Source organism: Macrobrachium nipponense, chromosome 6 (genome assembly GCF_015104395.2).
Source record: "Macrobrachium nipponense isolate FS-2020 chromosome 6, ASM1510439v2, whole genome shotgun sequence".
Lineage (NCBI taxonomy): Eukaryota > Metazoa > Arthropoda > Malacostraca > Decapoda > Palaemonidae > Macrobrachium > Macrobrachium nipponense.
This window is the reverse complement of record NC_061108.1, coordinates 27486483-27512265: the sequence shown is the minus strand read 5'-3', so window position 1 is coordinate 27512265 and position 25783 is coordinate 27486483. Positions and strand designations below refer to the sequence as shown.

Here is a 25783-nt window from a genome sequence, read left to right as displayed (position 1 = left end):
ATATATATATATATATATATGTATATGTAATATATGATATGTATATGTATATATGTATATATATATATATATATATATATATATATATATATATGTCTATATAGTATATGTATATGTATATATGTATGCATATGGTATATATATAGTAAATATATATTTATTTATATATATATATAGGTATAATATATATATGTGTATATAACATATATATATAGTGTATATATATTATAATATATATATATATCATATTATATATATAATATATATCTATAATATATATATAATATATGTATAGTATATATATATTATATAATATGTATAATGTGTATATATATATATATATATACTATATCATATAATATTATATATATAATATATATTATCATATTATATTAGATAGGACTAGATAGAATAAGATAGGATAGATAGCATGAGTAATATCACCATTACCGTGATTCATATATTATTACATCGAGCTACAAATGTCCTTTAATATCGAATAATCCCTCTACCTCGGAATTGTTAATATATTTTCATATTATGCTTAACTGAAGAGGAATTTTTTAGGCAATAAGAGAATTGTCGGCTCCTGGGCGCAAACCCTTGAAACCATACAAATCCAGGACGAAAGTGAAGCTTTTACCCAACCCACCACCGCAAAAGGCTTGTCGTCCTGGATTTGTATGGTTTCAAGGGTTTGCGCCCAGGAGCCGACAATTCTCTTATCGCCTAAAAAATTCCCCTTCGGTTAAGCATATGTGAAAATATATTAATTCTGAGGTAGAGCGAATTAGATATTATAGGACATTTGTAGCTCAATGTATATATATAGATAGATAGATAGATAGATAGATGAATAAAATTAGGAAAAATTTCATTTTTATTTATAGATACTAACCATTACCTGCCTTCGTTTTCATACTTGGAAGCCAAACTTCATTCTATGACCAAAGTTTAATGAAAAAGGTGATTTCTCTTATCAATAATCACAATGTCATTTCCTTTAGAAATGAAAACAATACTATGGCTACTAAGTCTTACAGGGCAAAATAAACAATTGTTTTATAAACACATTATGTATGGTGATATGGAACTAGCTTAAACCATATTATTTGCATGCTTCAAATTACTCTCCATTAAAGGGATTATTGCACAGAGGTTGGCAGAATAATTTCATTTATTGTTAACCCTTAACGCCGGAATGGACGTTATTTTATGTCGACATACAAAAGTTTTTTAAAAATTCGTGGAAAAATACTTTTAGGCCTACCAGCTTGAAAACTCTTGAATCACGCGCTTTGAGGATGCTGGGAGTTCACGGATCAAGGTGTTTTGTTTTGTTTACAATCGTTAAGAAGAGGCGCGCAAGCGCGAATTTCTTTCTGCCGCACTAAAAAAGTACTGTGACACATCTCGGAAATTATTTCGTCACTTTGACATAATTTTTGTACCATTGTAAAAATTAGCCGTTACATGAGTATTATATATGAAAATGCGTGCATTTTTATGTAGAATACAACAAAAAAATACTCATGATTGTAGCTTTTATTAGTTTTTGAGATATTTTTATATAAATAACGTTAAGTGCCAAAATTTCAACCTTTAGGTCAACTTTGGACTCTACCCGAGAAATGGTCCCGAAAAAACGCAATTGTAAGCTAAAACTCTATATTTTACTTTAATACATTCACAAAATCATTTACCTTCATTGTTTTGCAACCTAATTAGAAGCTCTCTTAGGCACAATATTTCGATTTATGGTGAATTTATGAAAAAACTTTTTCCTTACGTCCGCGCGGTAACTCTTCCGAAAAAAATCATACATGCGATTGTGGTAATGTTTGCACCATTTTAAATTAGCCGTTACATAAAGTTTTATATATGAAAATGTGCGCAATTTCATGCACAATACAACTAAAAAAACAACCATGGTTGTAGCTTTTATCAATTTTGAAATATTTTCATATAGAAAATGATAAGTGACAAATTTTCAACCTTCGGTCAACTTTGATCTACCGAAATGGTCGAAAACGCAATTGTAAGCTAAAACGCTTATATTCTAGTAATATTCAAGCATTCACCTTCATTTTGCAACAAATTGGAAGTCTCTAGCACAATATTTTGATTTATGGTGAATTTATGAAAAAAAAATAACATTTTCTTTACTGTCCGCGCGGTAACTCTTCCGAAAAAATCATGTGTGCGATTGTGGTAATGTTTGCACCATTTTAAATTAGCCATTAGCATAAAGTTTTAATAATATGAAAATGTGCGCAATTTCATGTAGAATACAACAAAAAATCATTGAAGGTTGTAGCTTTTCTCATTTTTCAAATATTTGCATATAAATCACGATAAATAGAAAAAAAAAAACACGTTCGGTCAACTTTTGACTCTACCAAAAATGGTAGAAAAAGAAAAAAAGCCCAATTGTAAGCTAAAAATCTTACAGTGTCTAGTAATATTCAGTCATTTATCTTCATCTTGAAACAAATTCGAAGTCTCTAGCACAATATTTAGATTTATGGTGAATTTAAAAAAAAATTTCCTTCCTTCCCTCCGCGCGAGGATTCTCCGCCACAAATCTCCGAAATGCGTATGCGCCCCATTCTCGGAATATTTGCTCTGTTTCATATTAGGCTATTCCATAGAGTTTTATATATGAAAATGTGCGAAATATCATGCCAGAATAAAACAAAAAATATTTGAGGTTGTAGCTTTTCTTTTTTATTTTCCGAAATAATTGCATATAAAAAAATATATATAAAAAAATTCGACATTCGGTCAACTTTAACTCGTCAGATAAGGTCAAAAACTGCATTTGTAGGCTAATATTCTTACAGTATAGTAATATTCAATCATTTGTATTCATTTTGAAAGAAATTGGAAGTCTCTAGGACAATATTTAGATTTATGGTGAATTTTTGAAAAAAAATATTTGTTTACGTCCGCGCGTTACGAATTCATTTATTATTTTGTGATAATATTTTCTCTGTGTTGCTTTGATTGTTTTACAATGTGTTATATACCAAAATTATCGCAATTTAGTGTACATTACAACGAAAAAAGAAGTAACTTGTTACATTTAACCGTTTCGCGCACAGTGCAATTTGAATACAATTATATATGAAATTTCGTTTTTGCGCTATCATATATCGTATTATTTATATATGATAATGATAATTTTTTTCATTTCTGATGGTTGCATACTAAACTTCAGCCAATGACAAAAAAAGGGGCCAAAAATGAACTCTTAATCTTGAAAACTAAGCACGCTGTGATTTTTTGAATAAAATATTTTTTCCGCTTCCGCGCTCACTCTGAAACACCTCCGGCACACGGGAGACTTTTTTTTTTTTTACCGCTTCGGCGTTTAAGGGTTAAGAGGTCTTTCATTGTTACCTCTGGAAGAAAATTATGAATGGAGCTTTCAGTTTAAATATAAACTACCTAACATTCAAATATCCTCCAAATGCAGTCCATGAATCCTGTACCTTTGTGTTTATCTGCATCATCTATGATTTCCTGGAAGAGTCTTTCCAATATAGTGACAGATAGGATCTGATTTTTCTCATCATACATATCCAGTTGGTAGAAAAGTCCTTGTCGCCATACTACAATGTGTCGAGATTCTCTTGAGTCAAAATGCATAAGCTCATCAATTTCCTTACCAGGTACTCTGAGGGAGAAAAGAAAGATATCTATAAAAAGTAAATACTGAAAATCTCATGAACTGTCCAACTTAAAATGATAAATTTTCTAAGACAATTTGTATTTTTCATAGCTAAAAACCTGAGGTCTTAACAATAGGATCATTTCTAGTGCCTAGCTGGATCCGGTCAAGTGATTCCTTGCTTTCATCTGTTTTTTAACTGGATCCAGCTAGGCGCTAGAAATGATCCTATTGTTAAGACCGAAGGTTTGTTCATGTATGAACAAAATTCTATACAGTAGTACAGTACAGCGATTATATGCTATTATTACAAACCAATTACCTTAAAATAAATTGGGCTGATGTGACAGGTAAGTGCTCAATGCATACTGCATGACTAAAATATGTAACTCTATATAAAATATGCCTTTATTTTTACTTTAGGAATGCCTAGATTGATGCAGAGATGCATGTTTGACATACTGTATACGCATATACAATACTTTTATTAATCATATGTTTCCTTATTCCACAAAGATATACTCACTTACAAACACTCAGGTCAGTCAATAAAGGTTGAGAGGCAGCTTATGTGCAAGCCCAGCCATGTGTGTGATGATTGCATTTGCTAAAGGACAATTCTTCAATAATATTTCTTCTAAAACAGATATTCAAATATATTTCTTAAAAAAAACCTTGAAGTAAAATATCAACACACAAAAAAGTCAGTTTTTGGAAAGCACTGTAATGATATATTTCAAAGTATAAGCACACTACTTGAAGATGGCTGAATTTGTCAAGAGCTCAAAAGGAAAGCCAATACTCCTTCTAAACAGATTTTTATTTGTAAAAGATAAACAACTGATGGAAAAGTAAGTATTTTGAAAATCCGCGCAAAAGCTGAACAATAACGATAAGACACTGATGTGAGGACTGTTCTAAGAGAACATAATCATGCATTCTAGCCTGTGAGGGTGGAAGTTTACCAATTTATGAATGAAGTGAAAGATAAGGCAAAGACAGCAGAGAACTACCCCACGTCATAATATCTAGTGCAGCATCTCGAGTTTCTCAAGCCGTAGCTGCAGCTTTACCTTCAACAAATAGCATCAAGAGAACAGTGCACTGTGTTCGACAAAAAGACTAAGTTGGATTGGTTGTGCCTATGCACAGGAAGGATTTGGTTTTTACAGAAGATAAAACAAAAACCAATAATCGTGATCAATTCCTCTTGTTTGATCCTGGTCCTTTTGATAAATGTTAATCTTTTCCACATACCAGAACTTGCAATTTATTTCTACCTCCCTTATTAACTGGTTTGCTGACAGAACATTAAAAAAGTACCCAGTATATATGAACAACTGTATACCATACGTACATGGCATTAAAAATTGGCTTACAATTCCATTCATCTATGCATTGCAACCAAAATTCTGAAGTGGGGATCATGAATGCAATCAACTCAGAATTTCCTTCATGTTCTAACTATGGTTGCCTCTTCCATTTTTGTCAATGTATACAAAGGAAAGTTTCTGAATATAGACTCAAATCACATTACGACACTGATGTCCAATTTACTCTAAACATCTGCATGCTTTCAGCTCTCACATTTCTGCCACCGATGAAAGTTGTCAAAGGCTTTGATATGCTCATTGATCACAATATTATTCCTCATGAAGCAAGGATGGCATAGAGGATTTATGTAGCAAGTTTCTTCTTACCATCCAACTACAGAAAAAAATTTCTAAGTGCTTTGAAAAGAGAACAAGCTTTGAACAGAATATACTTAGAAAGAATAAATAGCAGTTATGAGTTTAGAAAGATTTAAAAAAGTATAAAGCTAGTGTTGCACGTCTGAGGAACCTTGTCACCTCTTTCGACGATTCAGCCAATATATATTATACTATTTGCGTGGGATTGCATACAACCTCAGATGCCCCAAAAAAATAAACTAAGAACAAAAAATACCAATAATTTCATATTTTAATACAAGTTATCATGGAAATTAGTTTACATTTTAATAATTGTTCTTGATACTCCATACTGGTTTTATTAAAATGACAAATTTTCTAAGACAATTTGTATTTTTCATAGCTACAAACCTGAGGTCTTAACGTTATACTGCCCACCTCTAGCCGCCCCTCTATTTGTTAAGTCATCCTGAGTTGGGAAAGACTGGCATAGATGAGCGGTCCTTGACCACTCTTCACCCGATCTACGCATGTGTTGCCAGATATCACAAGATTCCTTGCTTTCATCTGCTTTTAATCGGATCCAGCTAGGCACTAGAAATTATTCTATTGTTAAGACCTCAGGTTTGTAGCTATGAAAAATACAAATTGTCTTAGAAAATTTGTCATTTGTTCATACACAAACAAACCTTTGGTCTTAACAAGAGAATAGACTCATACTTGGAGGGAGGTATAAGACATCCTAGACCAGATGGGGGCCTACCCACCAGTCCAGCTCTCAAAAGAAATAGTTCTTAGAGAGGGACTGAAGCCCACTGAGGAGCTAGATAAACTAATATCTAACCACTCTGAACCTAAGTGACGTACAATGATATAGGGGATAACCATTGTATAGGGAACCAAAGAGAAACTTTGACTGTCCAATAACAAACCAAGACACTAGGGTTTGTATTGCTCCCGACTCCTCCTTGCCCAGGAGTGGAGCCTATGCTACCAAATAGTGGGTAAGATATTGTATGTTGCACAACCCCACACTACCAGTATGACTACCTCACTCACCTGTATCAGACCAGTCCATCAAATGAAGTGTCTATTCCTTAAACCGCCCGAAGGAAGAAGGAGAGGTACAAGAGAAAGAAGACCAGCCAATTCACTCATTCATTCATCCGACAGAGGAGGAGAGAAGTCGAATGGCAACAGGTATCCCACCCGAAGGACATCTACCACCCACTTCTCCGCCCTGCAACTCTGCCACTTGGCCCAATGGCCAGCCAGGCAACCCCCCACCCATGGCACAGGAGAAGGGAGGCGCCTAACCTACCGACGACCCCCTTTATCTCTGCCCCTGGGGCCCTTTCTTGGTTTAAAGGAACGAAAGCGAAAGGGACGTTGATCTTGAGACTTAGGCTGTGTTGAATGGGAAGGCCCTGCCGAACTCGAGGTCCTTGATGGCCTACCAGGCGACGATCTCCTCGACTGCTGCTGGACCGGGGGAGGAGGAGGAGCCGGACGTCTCTGAGGGCGAGACTCTGACTTAGACACAGCCTGGTGCACCAGTCGGTCCTTGGTGTCAGCCTGGCGCCGGTCTATCGCATCTTCGAGTTTTGTCCGTGGAAACAAAAATTGTGACTCCAACAGATCACCGTCCTCAATGCCAGCAAAGACTCGGTGTCGAGCGATCTCTCCATCCTAGACAATGCCACATCCCTCCTAATCAGAAGATTTGCCCATAAATTGGCACTGAGGCGAGCCAAATATGAAAAAGTCTTGCCCCCGGACTGCAATAGACTAGCAAGCGAGGCGGCACTCACCAGCCCTTCAGGGGACCTGTCAGAAGCTATCTTGGCAATCACCACAGACCAGAGGTCCAGCCATGAAACCGTCTGCAACATGGAGGCCGCTGTAGATTCCAAAGCTGAGGCATCTTGTGGAGACAAGGATGGAGCCACTGACCTCACCTGTTCCACAGTCAAACCCCGCTTCAGGTGAATGACGTCTGGGTTAGGGTGGCGTGACAACAAAAATGCAGAGCTCATAACATAGTACTTCCTATGTCTCGTGAGAGGCGGTGGTAGTAGTTTGGTAGAGCCCCTAGAGTGAAGTGAACCATCCCGGTCAGAAACAGAGGCGTTAACCTTCTGCAAGACCGACTGAACGTGCCCTGACAAAGGCAGCTGAAGAGATGATTTGGGGTCCTGAGTAGCTCCCACCAAGGCTTCCGAGCAAGAAGGAGTGTAAGACGACCGAGCCTGAGTCCTACTATCCAAATTGTTGAACCCAAGAATGACATCAACAACTTCTGAAAAGGAAGACAGACACTCCTACGTGTCTCCCTCCTCCTGCTCTGGCACCGGGAACTGATGACGAGAAGGGTGTGTAGGCTCTTCTAATGCGCCTTCTTTGCCAAAATTAACAGAAGGGTTAGCAGCCAAACAGTCCGAAACCCCTACTAACCTGTCTGGGCTGGGTCCAAGCGTCGGCCTCCGAGACGGACCCACTGTAACACTCGGCACATCACTTACCTCAACAATGGCTCCAAATGTCTATGAATGGTCATAGGGCGTGGCAGCCATACGTACGTAAGACCGAAGGTTTGTTAGCGTATGAACAACCTTTTATTATTATTAAAATTATTATTATATCTTATATTAATATCATCTGAAAAAAAAAAAAACATTTACGCACTATTGGTCAATCTTATATTCGATGAAAGTGCATGAAAACAACTTTTCAATGTTTTGATTTTCTAAGTAAAACACTTTCAAAGTGAATGCACTTTGAAGTTTTTATTTTCAAAGAAATGTGTTTGAAGATCTGTTTTCAAAGAAATGTTTAGAACTACTGTCCATAAATCGATTATGGCTAATGAGTTTGTAATACTGTAATATGAAAAATCCTCTGTGAGATAGAAAACACTGCCTTAATGTAATCACACTGGTCTGTCATCATATATTATTACCATTTAGGTGGAGAACTAAATAGCAATAATATCAGTGTCAGAGCCATAGACTTGCAGGATTAGCGGGTCTTGAAGATAAGAGAGGTAAATCCTCATGAATTCAAGACGTCACTGTAATGTGCATGTAAAATATTGGTATCTTGCAAACAGTGAGCATGAAGGTGTGATAGGGGCTCACCAACAACATGAAGTATGTATGATGAAAATTACCCCATCTCCAGCACTCATAAGAGTGCCGATGAAAACTTTTGGAATTCAAGATGAGGATAAATGTTAGCTACCAATTGGTACCACAAGACCTACTAAGACAATTGGATTCAGTGAGAAACCATCCCAATTCTTATTAGATATATTTTTCAAAAAAATCCATTGAAAGTAAAATAAATTTATTGAAAGTAAAATGGCACATGGGGGTATTCTCCAAATCATGTTTAAAGGCAGACACATGCTCTTGCATTTAACAGTGATAAATCAAATCTGACAAATAAAAGTAATTACCAGTAATCACTAAATAGAGCTACAAAGAGTTCTTACTCTCTAAAATTAGTTTCTTCCTATGAGCTATGTGAAGAGAAAATCTTGAAGGAGTGAAATTTCCAAGTTCACTGCAGATATACTCTAACAGCCATAATGGGATGAAAAAGGTCCTACCAGGAGAAAAAGTATTAGGCAAAGCAGGGATGGCAAAAGGAGTAAGTGTTTAGAGCTGGTGCACTACAAGACTGTACTATTGGCAACAAAATTCAGGGAGAAGAATGAGCTATAGATCACCAGTTCTTCCAAGTTGGTTAAATTTCCAGGTGAGGAACAGACCTAAAAGAGACGTTCTGCAGAGATAAGAGCTAGAAGAAAAACCAATTTGATGGTCAAAGAGTAAAAATGATTCAAGAGGGGTTCATATGAGGACTGTACCTGGCTCCTCTACAACAAGGCCAACATGCCCAGTCAATTCTGACATGACCAACTTGGCACTCAAATCCAGACCATCATGAACGAAGACAAGAAAAAGCCACTCAGTATCCTTTAATTGCAGTTAAAGATCACTACTTCTGCATATGAAGAGGAAAAAAATCCAATTCTGTATCCTTTGCATTACACCAACCATCAAACTTGGCCCACTTTCCGTAGTAAAGGTTAGTTGCTAAAGTCCTGTATGGCACTGTAATGTCTGAACAGCTTTTCTTTCTAAGTCTTTTCTGTATAATCTCTATGCATGAAGAGAAGGCAACCCCATCATCATCATCTTCAACATTTATGTTAGTTTTTCCTTTATGGATCAAGGCGGAAAATGAGCTCTATTCAGTCTTTTCCTTTTCATCATATGTCAAAACCATCTTAATCTTTGAGATCTGAGCCCATTCATATGATCTTACCTCCACACACTAATCATGAATGTTATAAGGACACACCTGATCAAAGTCCCCTCCATTTTCTTACATGGAAAACTGTATACTAATTAAAAAAGGGATTTTGACGTAGGAAAAATCTATTTCTGGGCTCGGCCGTGTCGCTCCGTGAAATAAGTCCGTTTAGCGTTATTTAATTTTGCAGAGGTAATAGAGCACTTAATTAAAGCATGAACATTTTGTATAAAAACTGACTGTGCAATGGTGATAAAATATAATGAAAAAAAGGAGGAAAATGGGTTGTGGTAGAAAATCCATACTATATCATCTATAGGGAAAACATCTGTTTGTTAAAGATCATTTTAAATAATTTCTTTGAGGTTTGGTATATGAAACTAGTACTGTAAGCATTTCACAGTAAGGAGGATAGTTCTAAATATAAAATAACAAAAAATACGGTGTTTCTATGAACATGTTACCTGACAGTAGAAAAAAGTCGTTCATACTGAGCCATGCAGACAGGAATTGTATTGCGAAGCAGAAGGGGCTGAAGCTCTTCTCTATCAATCTGACGTTTGATTTGTAAAACTGAATTCACAACGTTTGCTGCTCTTGATATCTGTACAAATATGTCTTTTTTTATTATACAGGTATGCTTTTTAAATTAAAAAGCATTTATAAAATATTACAAGATAAAAAGAGACAATAATCAGTTTCTTTTCCTGTAAGCCAAGTTCCCAGTAAACTTTTAATTCCAAGCACATAGTTTTGACAAGCTCAAATTCATTTGAGAAATATCGAATTACTATCTTTCAAATATGTCACAACATAAGGAACTTCAATTAACAACTTTGAATTTAATATCTTTCCTGATACTTTCCTACACAACAGGAGCACTATACTAAGCAACACAAAGATGAAAATGTCAGCTCCAAAAGCTTTCCCATTAATATTCTATAACTTATATTAGAAAACAATTCCTAATCTAAACAGAAACAATCATAAATATGAAAATATTTTTTTCTGGTACCAAAACAACAAAACTACTGTCTGAGAAGAGAAAATCTTCATATAAACAAAATACAAAATATTTTGGGGAAAATAGCTGTACCCCATACCCTGTATGGGGTACAGGAAATAGGGGTCATAAGCTCAAAATGGCACTCAGAAGAAAGCAAACCTTTGTTTCAACACATCTCAGCTTTTTCCAGTCATACTGAATATTTCTGATGGTACAGGATTCACAACATAACATTAATATAACAAAAGCACCACGTCTAAATGTTCACTGAAGTTTATTTGCCGAGATACCAGTAACTAAAGTAACAGAATTTACCACTAAGAAAATATGCAAAAACTATATATACTGTATTGTTCTACTTAAAACTGATATTTTTTATAGGTGAAATTGCAGAGTTTAGTTTCAAATAGCAGAAATATTATACTTAATGGCTTATTATCATATTACTCAGTTAATGATTTAGTACAGTGGTACCTCAACATACGAAAGTCCCAGCTTACGAAAAATTCAAGTTACGAAAGCAAATACGAAGATTTTTTTGGCACTACATATGAAAATAGTTCAGGTTATGGAAGGTTGTTGCTGTAAAGTCCCGAGATTCGCTCGGACCACCGATAACAATTTTAAAACTTGAGCGCCGCCAACTGAGTAGACTCGCCACCATCCTCCCACTCTCCCATTAGTTCCTGATGCTAGTCACCGCCATAAGATCCTGCTCTCCTATTGGTCAGCATCTCTCCCATCGTGCTCTACGTAAAGGCATCCTTCACCCACTGCTTCACACCAGTGTTTGTGTGCGCACACAGAATTCGTTCGTTCTATACGATTTCGTTTATTAATGTAAATTCATGTTAGTGATTTCGTTGTACTACTACTTTATCGTGTTGTGTGAGAACTTTAGTGCATATACTACATAACTTAATTACGTACAGTATACATAGTCATGGGTCCCAAGAAAGTTGCTGAAGTTCCCGGAAAGAAGAGGATGGTTTCTATGGAGAAGACGATGGAGATAATTAAAAAGTATGAAGCTGGCATGCGGCTGAGTGTGATCGCTAAGGAATACGGCCGAAATCCGTCGACGATAGGCACCATCCTTAAGCAGAAGGAAGCCATCAAAGCAGCTACACCTTCCAAGGGCGTGACTATTTTGTCTAACAAGAGGAGCCACGTGCACGACGAGATGGAGAGGCTGCTTCTTGTCTGGATAAAAGACAAAGAAATTGCTGGCGATACGATAACCGAGACGGCAATCTCCCACAAGGCCAGTGCTATTTTCAGTGATTTGATTGCCCAGGCCGAAGACGACGGAGGAGAAGGGACATTGATGCCAACTCCAGACTTCAAGGCTGCTCATGGGTGGTTTGAAAAATTCCGGAAACGGACTGGCATCCATTCGGTGGTGCGGCATGGGGAGGCGGCCAGCTCGGACACGAAAGCGGCCGAAGCCTTTATTTTCAAGAGATGTTTTGACATCACTGATACCACAAACCTCACCTTGCATGAATTTTGGAAGGAGCATTTCGATATCGTAATATGCATCCGACTCATCAATGAAGCTTGGCAGGAGGTTTCCAGGCGAACTTTGAATTCTTTGTGGAGGAAACTCTGGCCTGATGCCGTATTCACCCGGGACTTCGAGGGATTCGACGTGGGCGAAGCTGGTGCAGATTCAGAACAGTTTCGCAACCAGATCTTGATGAGATCGTTGCACTCGGCAAGTCCATGGGGCTGGTCGTCGATGAGGACGACATCAATGACCTTCTCGAGGAGCACCAAGAGGAGCTTACGTCAGATGACCTGAAGGAGTTGGAGGCCATGCAACATAACGTCGTTCAAGAAGAGTTCTCTAGCAGCGGCGAGGACGAGGAGGACCCTATGACAACGGCATAAATTAAGGATGCTCTAGCTGCTTTTCATAAGGTGCAATAATTTGTAGAAAAGACACCCCGAGAAGGCTTACACAGGTCGTATGCTTGCGCAGTTCGATGACGTTTGCCTGAGTCGTTTCAGGAACATTGTCAAAAGCAGACAGAAACAATCTTCCTGGGATAGTTATTTTTTAAAGAGGCCTTTAGTAAGCAAACAGGAAGATTCAAGTGATACGAAAAAACAAAGTTGAAAGTGGTGATGAAATTGAAATTTTGTAAAAAAACAAAACAAAAAATGTATGAATTTTCAGTTTTTTCAAAGTTAAGCGTTAATGTTTGCTGCCATTTGTTAATGTGTTTCGTAAAATTTAGTCTGAATGTTTCCTGACATTTTTTAATGTCTTCCGTAAAGTTAACTGTACGTACGTACAAGTTTTCTGCCGTTTGTCCTCCTCCTCTGTCGCCATTTTCGGAGATAGCCTCACTCAAAAGGTAAGGTTCTACATTTTACTACATACGTACATATGTACGTACAGTACTTCTTGTATACCATGTATACACTAATATACACTATTTACAGGTACCATGTAGTACAGGCAGTCCCCGGGTTACAACGGTCTCGGCTTACGACGTTCCGAGGTTACGACGCTTGTTAATTATATTCATCAGACATTACTTCCAGGGTTACGATGCATGTTCCAGGGTTACGACACCTACAACGCTCATCTGGCAGATGAAATATGACACCAAAAATGCAATTCAATGGACCCAAAGCATTAAAAGTAAGGTTTTCTTAGGATTTTTGACGATGTTCCGGCTTACGACGATTTCCGGCTTACGACACGTCTCAAGAATGGAACCCCCGTCGTAACCCGGGAACGCCTGTATTAGTAGTATGTAGTAAATTAGGTATTGAATGGTCCAAATTGTTGTATTTCATTGTTTATTGGTCAATTTAGCTTTATTATAAAATTTACTGGGGTGTTTTTGTAGGGCTTGGAATGAATTAGGCAATTTACGTGTAAAATGAGGTTCAAGATACGAAAAGCTCAGGTTACAAAGGCCGCCTCAGAACGGATTAATTTCGTATCCTGAGGTACCACTGTATTATAGTACTCAATTATTAATAATATATTTTATTAATAACACTATTTAAAATTCTGCACTCTCAATGAACAGAGAAGTTGTTCCGAAGTGTAAAAAATATATTTTCTAGCATATTAAAATTGGAATATTTTATTACTGGATAAACAGAAAATATTTAGAAATCATCAAAATTTCTTTAAAGGAATTTGTGTCAGAACCTGTCACTCATAATTGGTAATTAGATGTAAAATATATTTCTACATTCACAGAATGGTCCCTATGAGGTAGCATGTAATATGCAGCACATGAGCAACATAAATATGACATACTCCCCCAAAATGAAACTAAATTATTTCATCTAGACACTTTTGTTTATGTGAAGGCATAATCCTAAATGATTAATCTATTTTACTGTCACTGTAGATCCACTACTCCCTATTTTTTTAGTCATTCACACAAAATAACGGGTTTCAGTTCTGACATCCCTCCAAAGGCAACCCCTCTGAAGGAACAGTGCTATACATTCATTACATGTTTACCGTACAATATACACAAGTTCCTTTGTAGCATCCCTCAGTATAAAACTTCTACACTATTTTACACCATACTTATCTATTCTCTTTCCTTCATTCAATCGGTTGTTCAGCTACATTAACCTCTCTCCTCTACTTATAAGAGGGGACACGGCACATTTCCTAAGTTTTGAACAATTTACATACATTATGAAATAAGTATTTGACTTGTTCTACAATAGAATTTTCAGCAAAGAGGACTTGAGATCTCTGGAAGCACTTCCCGAGCAAGTGAAAATTATACTTTTCTGTAGTGGTCCAATTCTTCAGTGAAAATCAGATTATTAATAGTTAAAGAATTTATCATAAAAGATATAGCTAATTTGGAACAAGAAGTTTAATCCAAACTGCAAATAGCATTGTATTATTTAAGCCATTCACTGGTATTCTATTTGCAAATTTTTATGCATAGTATAAAAAATTATATTTAAATTTACTAACTACACTGATGATTTCATGGGGATTAATGGTCAATGACTATTGATGAAAATGTTCCTGACCCAAGAACTTTTGTTTTAATTTTCTTTACATAATTATCATTTGTCTGTGTAGGCAAAAGTTCTGCTTTTAACCTGAATAATCTAATTTAGAGAATACTTAAAAGAACCAGCACAAATCTAGGCCATTTATTATCAAATGAATCCTGATTGATATCCTCAAGAAATTTGTCAGGGTAGAGTTACTATGATCTGGGGTAATCATATGTATAATAGCTGACTTGTTTAAGACTGATTCAAACTAACCCATGGTATCCTCACCATTAAGTGTAAACACATTTATGTTCATATGTTAATACGTTATTGTTATTATACAATTAAGTTTGTTCATACTTACCTGGCAGATATATATATAGCTGTATTTTCTGACGTCCGACAGAAATTTCAAAACTCGCGGCACACGCAGTGGGTGGCCAGGTGGTAGTACCCATTCCCGCCGCTGGGAGGCGGATATCAGGAACCATTCCCATTTTCTATTCATATTTTATTAATGCCTCTGTCTCCTGAGGGGAGGAGGGCGGGCACTTTAATTATAAATATCTGCCAGGTAAGTATGAACAAACTTAATTGTATAATAACAATAACATTTTGTTCATGCCACTTACCTGACAGATATATATATAGCTGAATCCCACCTTCGGATGGTGGGAAGAGACAGAATAGGATTTTTTAGGAAACTTAAATTAAGTAGATGATATACATCTTGGTTCCTCACCGTTTGCAAAGTAGACTATGTGATTACTGTCAAAAAAACGGTTTTAAGGCTGCTTTTGCTTAAATCAGAGTTGCCAGCCAGGTGGAGACCTGTAGTGCTGGTGCGCTCTGGATGATCTGTCAACGGGTACGAGACCTCAACGTGACAAGATCATCGAGGCCATACAAATGAGGGCAACGAAGCAACTGACCACCACCTGACCAACTATTCACAAAAAACCCCTTAAAACTAACTAAAGGATGGGAGATCTTCACATAAGACTCACCACAACCTAAAAACACAACAACAAACTAACCTAATCCTAACTAAGGGATAGGGAAAGAGCTACTTCCGGACCCCATACTGTGTCCGCAGAAACGTATGGCCCCCACGTGCATTACAATCGTCATAAATCGTTCTCACATCCCTTAGGTAATGTGAGGCGAAGACGGAGTTACTCCTCCAAAAGGTGCAATCAAGGATGTCCTTGATTGACATGTTCTTTTGGAAGGCAAGAGAGGTAGCGACGGCTCGAACTTCGTGCGCTTTCACTCGTAAGAGACTCAAATCAGTCTTCTGGAAAGATGAATGAGCCTCCCGAATGATGTCCCTTAGAAAGAAAGCAACAGCATTCTTCGATAAAGGTAACTCTGGTCTCTTCACAGAGCACCAGAGATTACCTGAGGGACCTCTTACCTCTTTCGTTCTATGCACGTAGAACTTGAGAGCCCTGACCGGGCACAGGACTCTCTCTGGTTCTTGGCCCACCAGACTTGACATACCTTTGATCTCGAAAGTCTTCGGCCAAGGGTTCGAAGGATTTTCATTCTTCGCCAAGAAAGTTGGGTTCAACGAGCAGACAGCATTGTCTCCTTTGAATCCCATTAACTTGTTAAACGCTTGAATTTCACTAACTCTCTTAGCCGTCGCAAGAGAAGTTAGGAAAAGAGCCTTCCTTGTCAGGTTTCGAAGAGACGCTGCCTGAAGCGGTTCGAAAGGGCTTGACATAAGGAATTTAAGGACTATGTCCAAGGTTCCATGATGGAGGTCTCATTTGAGGAACCTTCGAGGTCTCGAAAGACTTTAAAAGGTCATGAATGTCCTTGTTGTCAGACAGGTCAAGGCCTCTGTGCCTAAAAACCGCTGACAACATGCTTTTATATCACCCTTGATGGTAGGGACTGCTAATTTTTGCACATCTGAGGAAGAGCAGAAAATCAGCTATTTGGTTCACAGAGGTCGAGGAAGAGGAAACTCCTCCTTTTTACACCATGCCCTGAAGGAAGCCCACTTCGATTGGTAAACAGCTCTTGTGGAAGCACGTCTTGCATGTGAGATTGCTCTCGCAGCTGCTTTCGAAAAACCTCTCGCTCTGGCCAACTTTTCGATAGTCTGAACGCAGTCAGACCCAGAGCGGAGGAGGTTTTGGTGAAACCTTCGAAGTGGGGCTGTTTGAGTAGATCTTTCCTCCAGGGCAATGTCCTTGGAAAGTCTACAAGGAAGACATGGACCTCTGTGAACCATTCTCTCGCTGGCCACATCGGAGCGATCAGGGTTAAACCTTGTCCCTTCTGAGGCCGCAAACTTCCTCATGACTTCCCCCAAAATCTTGAATGGTGGGAAGGCGTACAAGTCTAGACCCGTCCAATTCCAAAGCAAAGCGTCTACCGCGATTGCTTCTGGATCCAGGACCGGGGAGCAGTAAAGAGGAAGTCTCTTGGTCCTTGACGTCGCGAATAAGTCGACCAGTGGACGTCCCCACAACGTCCAAAGGTCTCGACAAAACGTCTTCGTTCAAGGTCCCATTCCGTCGGTAGGACTTGTTCCCGACGACTGAGAAGAGCTGCCCTGACGTTTTGCACTCCTGCAATGAATCTCGTCAGGATAGTCACATTTCTTCTCTTTGCCCACAGCAGAATCTCTCTCGCTAGGGAAAACAACGTTCTGGAGTGTTCCTCCCTGGTTTTTTAAATAAGCGAGTGCTGTGGTATTGTCCGAGTTTATCTGAACAATCTTGTTCTCCAAAACTCCGTTTCGAAGAACTGCAGGGACAAGAACGAAATACTGCTGCCAGTTCTTTGACATTTATATGCCAGGCTAACCTGTTCCCCTCTCCAGGAGCCTGACACTTCCTTCCCTCCTAGTGTTGCTCCCCAGCCCGTGATGGAAGCGTCGGAGAACAACACTAGGTCGGGGCTCAGAAGATTTAGGGACACGCCCTCCTGAAGCTTCTGAGGTCCAACCACCATCTTAGATGGTTCTTGATCGGAAGCGATATTCTCAATATGGCATTGAGATCGTCCTTGGCCTTCCACTCGTCCGCAAGGAAAAATTGGAGAGGCCTGATGTGCAGTCTTCCCAAGGAAACAAACCTTTCCAGCGAGGAAATGGTCCCCAGCAGACTCATCCATTCCCTCGCCGAGCAAGTCTCTTTCCTTAGAAAGGCTGAGATCTTTTCTAAGCCTAGCCGCTGACGTTCCTGGGACGGAAACGCTCGAAAAGCCACTGAATCCATCTGAATCCCCAGATACACGATGGACTGTGTTGGGGTCAGATGCGACTTTTCGAGGTTGACCAGAAGTCCCAGGGACTTCGCTAGGGCTAAAGTGAACTGCAAGTCCTTCAGACACTTCTCTCTCGACGACGCTCTGATCAGCCAGTCGTCGAGGTACAGGGAAACTCTTATTCCCGAAGAGTGTAGCCACCTCGTACGTTCTTCATTACTACAGTGAACACCATTGGAGCCGTGGTCAGTCCGAAACACATAGCTCTGAACTGCCACACTTTTTTGTCTAAGACAAACCTTAGATACTTTCTTGAAAGAGGGTGGATCGGGATGTGAAAGTACGCGTCCTGCAAGTCTAAGGACACCATCCAGTCGCCCGGTCTCAAGGCTCCCAGAACCGAATGAGGCGTCTCCATCGTGAATTTGGTCTTTTGCACGAACAGATTGAGCCTGCTTACATCTAGAACTGGACGCCAACCTGACGACTGCTTCGGTACTAGGAAGATCCTGTTGTAAAAACCTGGGGACCCCAGGTCCGCGACTTGTTCCACCGCTCTTTTGTCAATCATCTGCTGAAGGAGATCGAATAATACTTTCTTCTTTTCTCCCTGATAGGATGGAGAAAGGTCTCTGGGAGTCGTAGAGAAAAGAGGAGGAAGATCTAAAAAAAGGGGATCTTGTACCCCTGCTCCCCGCCCCACGATCTTGAGGGACCAAGAGTCCGTGTCTCTCTCTCTCCACGCTCCCGCAAAAAACTTCAGTCTGGCTCCGACTGGTGTCTGAAGGACATGCTTCTCACTTGGAAGGCTTTGGCTTAAAGGAAGCTCTTCCTCGTGAAAACCCTCTCCCTCGAGGAGCTGCTCTCGAGGGGGGAGCCCCACGAAAGGGCTTAACTTTCTTCGGCGGTCGAACCGCAGCTGAAGAGGTTGAAGGTACGGCTGACCGTCTTGTAGACTGGGCCAAAAGGTCCTGAGTTGCCTTCTCTTGCAAACTGTTTGTCAGGTCCTTTACTAAAGTCTGGGGGAAGAGATGGTTCGAAAGAGGCGAAAACAGCAAATCCGCTTTCTGAGCTGGAGTTACCGAACGAGCTGTGAAGTTGCACAGCAAAGCTCTCTTTTTTAATAAAGCCGTTCCAAAATGAGATACGATCTCCTCCGAACCATCCCTGACGGCTTTGTCCATACATGCTAACACGCTGGACAGCTCCCCCAGACTGAGAGATTCTGGGCTTCTCGCTTGCAGATCCAGAACTCCCAAACACCAGTCAAGGAAGTTGAACACTTCCAGCGTCCTGAGCAGACCCTTCAAATGATGGTCAGTCTCCGTAGAGGTCCAGGTTACTTTAGCAGAGGGTAAAAGAGACCTCCTCTGCGAATCCACTAGGCTGGAGAAATCTCCTTGAGCCGAAGAAGGGATACGAACTCCTACTTCATCTTTGGTTCTATACCAAATGCCCCCTTTTCCGCTAAGTCTAGCTGGCGGCAAGGCGAAGGTCGTCTTGCCTTGATCTCTCCTTCGTATCATCCAATCTTGGAGTTTCTTAAAGGCACGTTTCGTGGAGAGAGAAGTTTTTCATCTCTACAAAACTCCGGGTTTTTCCAGTTTTAGATGAAGAAAACTGCGAAGGAGGAGACTTGGGAGCTGCGGGCTGAAACTTGTCTTCGAAAGAAGCACGCAAGAGCCGCACTAGGACTTTATAGTCCGAGATTGAAGGGGCCGCAGAAGGTTCCTCTTCAACCGAGTCAGCCGAACTACTCAGCTCTCCTTCTTCTCTAAACGGAAGAGGAGACCGTCTGTCCGGAGAGGGCGTCCTAATGTCGGGTCTTGGCTTGATCAAAGGACCCCTATCCTTGCTAGAGGCAGCCTTATTTCGGCTGTCTTCTCTATGACGCTTACTACTTGATGAATGGTTTAGAGCGTCCTGACGAGGACGAGCGTCCTTACCGCCATCCGCGGCCGTCTCACTTGCCAGAGAAGCGTCCTTACTTTTCTCAAACGAAAGGGAAGACCTTTTCGCTGGAATACGTGCCTGTGCGCGTAAACTAGCGTCTGGGGGTACGACTTCTTGGTCGGAATCCCCAAAAACGTCTTGAAAAGAGCCTTGAACGTCCTGGCGAGCTTCCTGCCAAGCGTCCTGCCGAGCGTCCTGGCGAGCGTCCTGGCGAGCGTCCTGTCCCTAGCGTCCTGGCGACGTCCTGACGAACGTCCTGCCTACGTCCGGCCAAGCGTCCCCTGACGAGCGTGGCCCTGACAGCGTCCTGACGAAAGCGTCCTGCCCGAACTTCCTGCCAGCGGCCTGCCAAGCGTCCCGCCTAGCGACCTGCCTAGCGTCCTGACGGAGCGGGTCCTGTCGAACGTCGTGCAGAGCGTCCTCCTCCAAAGCGTCCTGACGTAACGTCCTTCTAGAGGACGAACGAGATCGGCGAATCGCCGAAGGAGGAGCGATCGGCGAACGAGACGAAGTAGGAGAGGGAGAAGGAGACTGCTTCGTCCTCTTGACAGGCAGTCTAAGGTCCTTCCTCCGCTTAGGCTCGACTGCTGCTGGGCGAGTCCTCTGAGCCATAAGCGAGGATAGCTGGTCCTGAAGGGACAAAAGAATATTCTTCGTCGGGAAGAACGAACAGAGGAAGCAGGACTGATCCTGCGAGAAGACGAGGGGCGAGGGGACGCCTCCTTCCTTCTCCACAGGTACAGCTACCTGCTTCTCAGGTTATACGCGCCTGTGGCACGCAACCCAGCGTCCTCATCGGAGGAGATCTTACCCCTTTTCTGAGGCGGAAAAGCGTCATACGCATCCTCCGACGAAAGTGGCGAAAGAGGACGTGAAGCGTCCTCCGCACGAAACGTCCTTTTCAGAGGACGAGAGTCTCTCCGAGCGCTCCACCCCTTGCGCGGGGAGGACGCTTCGGAGGACGAAAAGCACTCTTTCAGGACGCGCGCTCGTGCGCGCTCCTTGGCAGCCTGGGACTTTGCTACAAGGCCTGCCGAAGGGACGCCAGATCGGTGGGAAGCCCCCGTAACCCTCTTGCGGCTTTCGACATACCTACTCCCTGAGTCTTGGGAGTCTGATAAGGTCTAGGCCTAGAGGCATTATGGGGCCGATCTGACGCCCCCTCCACAACACTAGTGGGCACGATCACACACTTGCACCGAGCCAGTTTCTAAGGCTTTCACTTTGGTCTCCAGAGTGCGAAGAGACTCCAAAATCAGAGAGAGAGCATTCGCTTCTCCTGACACAGAATCAGAGCCCGAAGGCAACACAGGTTTAGGGGTTGCAAATTTTACAGGTGTTAATGTAGGAGAGATGTTAGCCTTACCTTTGGTAGAACCACTCCTGGAGGAAGACCTCCTGATCCTATCGCGCTCCAATTTAAGGCGATAGGACTCATATACTCTCCAATCATCATCGGTCAATTTCTCACATTCATTGCACCGATTATCAATCAAACAATTATGCCCCCTACAACTCATACATACTGTGTGGGGGTCTACCGATGCTTTCGGTAGCCTCACCTTACAATCAGCCCTCACACACACTCTGAAACTCACAGCACTTGATCCAGACATATCTAATATAGAAAAGTCAATCCAAAATAAAAAAAACGGTCCACTATCGCGCATGCCAATTCAACAATCCAATTCAATACCAAAAAACCAATCAGATACTTAAAAGCGAGTCAAATTCCAAAAAATCCTGAGCAGAGGTCTGTAAACAGTTGTTTACCGACCGGCGACAGAAAAAAATATGAATAGAAAATGGGAATGGTTCCTGATATCCGCCTCCCAGCGGCGGGAATGGGTACTACCACCTGGCCGCCCACTGCGTGTGCCGCGAGTTTTGAAATTTCTGTCGGACGTCAGAAAATACAGCTATATATATATCTGTCAGGTAAGTGGCATGAACAAACTTAAATACTATGGCAGGACTACCAATGTTTTTTTTTAATCTTTCAGCAACGAATGCACTAAAACCTGAGGTGAATTCATGGAAACCACACTTCAAAGATAGCCAAACATTAAAGATAGTCCCATACATTACTGTATAAGCAAGAGCTCACTAAAAATTTTAGATCTGGCAATGTAATAAAAAAAAAGTAAGTTCTTGGTTCAATGATTCCATGCATTTCATAGTTCTCAAAAACAATAAATACCCACATGGTACACATCTCTTAAGGAACATTCTATTACATAGCAATAATGACCAAGATTTGTTTGTCTAGGTATTTTGTTGGTAACATTTACACAAATCAAAGGTGATAAACTGCTACAACCTTTACGCAGTTAATGCAGCTAAATAAAGATTGTATACCTGCTTTAATTAGCTAAGAATGTTACTGTTTATATCTTTCGGAAGGAGACCCTCTCTTAGGGAAGTTTTGTTAAAAATAGTTGCTGCTTCAGCACTAATAATCTTTTAGAGAGTCTTCTCTATTTTTCTTATGACAGCTTTCTCTCTGTTGCTTAGACTGGGGAGCAACGCACCAAAGGGTATGGTAAAATTTGGTTGAGTCATTTTTATGTTTATTATTGCTTATAAAATTCTCTTTCTCTCCCTCTCCAACGCGATGTTTCATCCAGATCTACAGGACATTTTCCAGCGATGACTGCTGAGGGACTGAATTCCAGTGGAGAGTCCTCCTTATATCCTGATGTTGCGGGATCTTGAGTAGGGAAGCCGTATGAGTCGCCTTCCCAGGAACCAATGAAAACTCAACCTGCCCCGGGGGGTTCTCCAGACTGTACTCAAGAGCCTGCAACATCAAGATATAAGGAGAAGGACTCACCACTGGAATTCAATCCTTCAGCAGTCAGCGCTGGATAATGTCCTGTGGATCTGGACGAAACGTCGTGTTGGAGAGAGAGAGAGAGAATTGTATAAGCAATAATAAACACCAAAATGACTCAACCGAATTTTACCAAGCCCTGGTGCGTTGCTCGCCAGTCTAAGCAACAGAGAGAAAGCTGTCATCAGAAAAATAGAGAAGACTCTCTACAAGATTAATAGTGGTGAAGCAGCAACCATCTTTAAAAAACTTGTTTATATAATAGATAGTATGTATTTGAATCATATGCAAACATTGAAAACAATACATATAACTAGAGCCTACAATAGTATACACATGATGTCCTGAAAAAACTGATAAAGCATAACGTTATATAAATCTCAAACTGAAAAAGTATACAGAAAATCATTAATTCAAATTAACTTGTGCATCTTCAGAATCAATAGCAAATAGAATACTGGTTACCCCATTGCACTCTGGAGAACAACTACACAAAGCTATATCAAAATTCCTATCAGTGCCTAACGTAATACAGTATTAGGCCAGGCACTTAAGTGAAATAAAGGGGGGAAAATTCAAATCATGGTACAAAATATTAGGCCAGGCACTAATAAGAGATAAAGGGGGGAAAACCAAATCTCAGAAGATAAATATTCACTGTAAAATGCTGTCAGGTTTCTAGTATTGCACATGGTACAAAAACAAAGAATGGAATCACATCTTACTTGTCTGTTTGTAGGTGTCCAGGTATAGTGGTCTAATGCATAGTAGTTTGAATTGATGACCAGGGGCAGTCGAGACATCAAGTACACATATTTCTCCCTGGTTTCATTCACATCACAGGTTTACAATAATTAGTGCAGTTGCAAATTTAGGCTTATGCTCAGCAATCAATAATTATAAGAGTTTTATAGTACAAGATTCACAAAAGCTTTTTGTCAATTCATGGAAGCTTGGATGCAATACATACAAGAATTATATTACTAGCACTTTGTAAAAGTTAGAAAATGGATAACTTAGAATGGCAAAATTTTACTTAATACAGTACAGTATCTTATATTGTTGAGAAGTATGTAAAAATTCAAAAGGTGTCCTAGTCATTTTCATAACAGTAGTTGCTTCTGGTTAAAATATAAAGAAAAAGGAATCACATGGTGATTACATTTTATCATTATAAATATTTAAATGAATCTCATATACCAAGGGTGAAAGTCAAGACTTACCACCAGTCTGAAACATAGTTGGGCGCCCACCATGACTTTAGATACAAAAGTCGCTGAAGCCTGCAGCCAATTGTGGACTCAAAATCTGCAGCATCCTGCTTGTACTGTTTGTACTCTTCTTCAGAGCATAAGGGTTTCAAGGCCTCTAATAATTTACCTGAAAATAATTACAAATTTTAGCCTCCTTTATTTTAAAATCTACAGCATCCTGCTTGCTTGTACTGTTTGTACTCTTCTTCAGAGCATAAGGGTTTCCAGCTCTCTAATAAATACCAGCCTCCTTTATTTTTATTATCTACACTCACTGGATTCCCTTCCTTAGCACCATATTTTGGTTTTAAATTGTCTACATCATTCAACTCAATAGTTCAGTCAGCTTATCAGATTGAGTAATGTAAATCAAACACTACATCTAATTAGGTATTCCAGTGTTCTTTGATATACCTTGTCATGAAATGATCTGATAATTATAATATAAATAGCATGATATAAATTAAATTGTAAAATATCACTAGTATATGATGGCAAGTCTAACACTTTAGCACACAGAGGCAACATCTATTAAGGAAAAGTTGTAATGCTGGTGAAACTATTATCTGCAAATGTGAATTTGCTACACTGACTAGCTTTGGTTGGAAAATGTGGGAAATGCATGGCAAAGGTACTGGCATGAACTCAGGGTAGCTAGATAATGTGGCTTTTTCCTTGCAACATTCATGTCAGGGTGTGATGTCCCTGCCCGTGTTAGTTAGGTAGAGAGACTATCTATCCTTGGCAGGCAACTGAAAGGATCCTTTAGCCTTGGTAGGCAACCCTTCTAAGGAAAGGTTACTCTGAATGCAAACCTTGTTCCTCAACCTTGGACTGTGCCATAGCCAGTACACCATGAGCCTGATGAATAAAAATCAAGCATTTGCTTAAAGCAAAAGCTTGTAATAAAAAGCAAAAGCTCGAGTAGCAAAAGGTAGCAGAAGCTTATGCAAAAAGTAATTGCTTACAGTCTTATGAATAAAAATGATCAGCGTTTGCTACCTTTTGCTAAATGGATTCCGAGCTTTTGCTTAGAGACCCAGCCACGTGCTACTCGAGATCTAGACATTCCAAACCGGTATACGGATAAACGCAGAACCTCATTTGAGTTTTCTGGTTAACCCTTTAACACCGAAGGGGTATAATAAAAATCGTCTCCCATATGCCGGGGGGGTCTCGGAGTGAGATCCGAAGCGGGAAAAAATTTTTTTTTTCAAAAAATCACAGCATGATTAGTTTTCAAGATTAAGAGTTCATTTTTGGCTCCTTTTTTTGTCATTGCCTGAAGTTTAGCATGCAACCATCAGAAATTAAAAAAAATATAATTATCATAAATAAATAATACGATATATGATAGCACGAAAACAAAATTTCATATATAATTGTATTTAAATCGAGCTGTGAGCAAAACGGTTAAAGCTAAAGAGTTGATTTTTTTTCGTTGTATTGTACACTAAATTGCGATCGTTTTAGTATATAACACATTGTAAAACGATCAAAGCAACACTGAGAAAATATTATCACAAAATGATGCATGAATTCGTAACGCGCGGACGTAAAAAAATGTTTTTTCAAAAATTCACCATAAATCAAAATATTGTTCTAGAGACTTCCAATTTTTTTTAAATGAAGATAAATGATTGAATATTACTATACTGTAAGAGTTTTAGCTTACAATTTCAGTTTTCGACCATTTCAGACGAGTTAAAGTTGACCAAATGTCAAATTTTTTATATATTTTTTTATATGCAAATATTTTTAAAATGAGAAAAGCTACAACCTTTAATTATTTTTTTTGTATTCTACATGAAATTGCGCACATTTTCATATATAAAACTCTATGAAACGCCT

General features: G+C 39.8%; 1 protein-coding gene across 2 annotated transcripts in view; it reads right to left on the bottom strand.

The window, feature by feature from the left end:
• Positions 1-25783, bottom strand: part of LOC135216048 (carnitine O-palmitoyltransferase 1, liver isoform-like) — a 201343-nt gene that overhangs the window by 92762 nt on the left and 82798 nt on the right. For both annotated transcript variants that reach the window (XM_064251017.1, XM_064251019.1), the window contains 4 exons: positions 23903-24059; positions 23405-23501; positions 10128-10267; positions 3495-3679 (listed from right to left, as the gene is read on the bottom strand). In XM_064251017.1, the coding sequence (XP_064107087.1) occupies positions 3495-3679; positions 10128-10267; positions 23405-23501; positions 23903-24059 (579 nt within the window). The remainder of the gene's footprint in view (positions 1-3494; positions 3680-10127; positions 10268-23404; positions 23502-23902; positions 24060-25783) is intronic.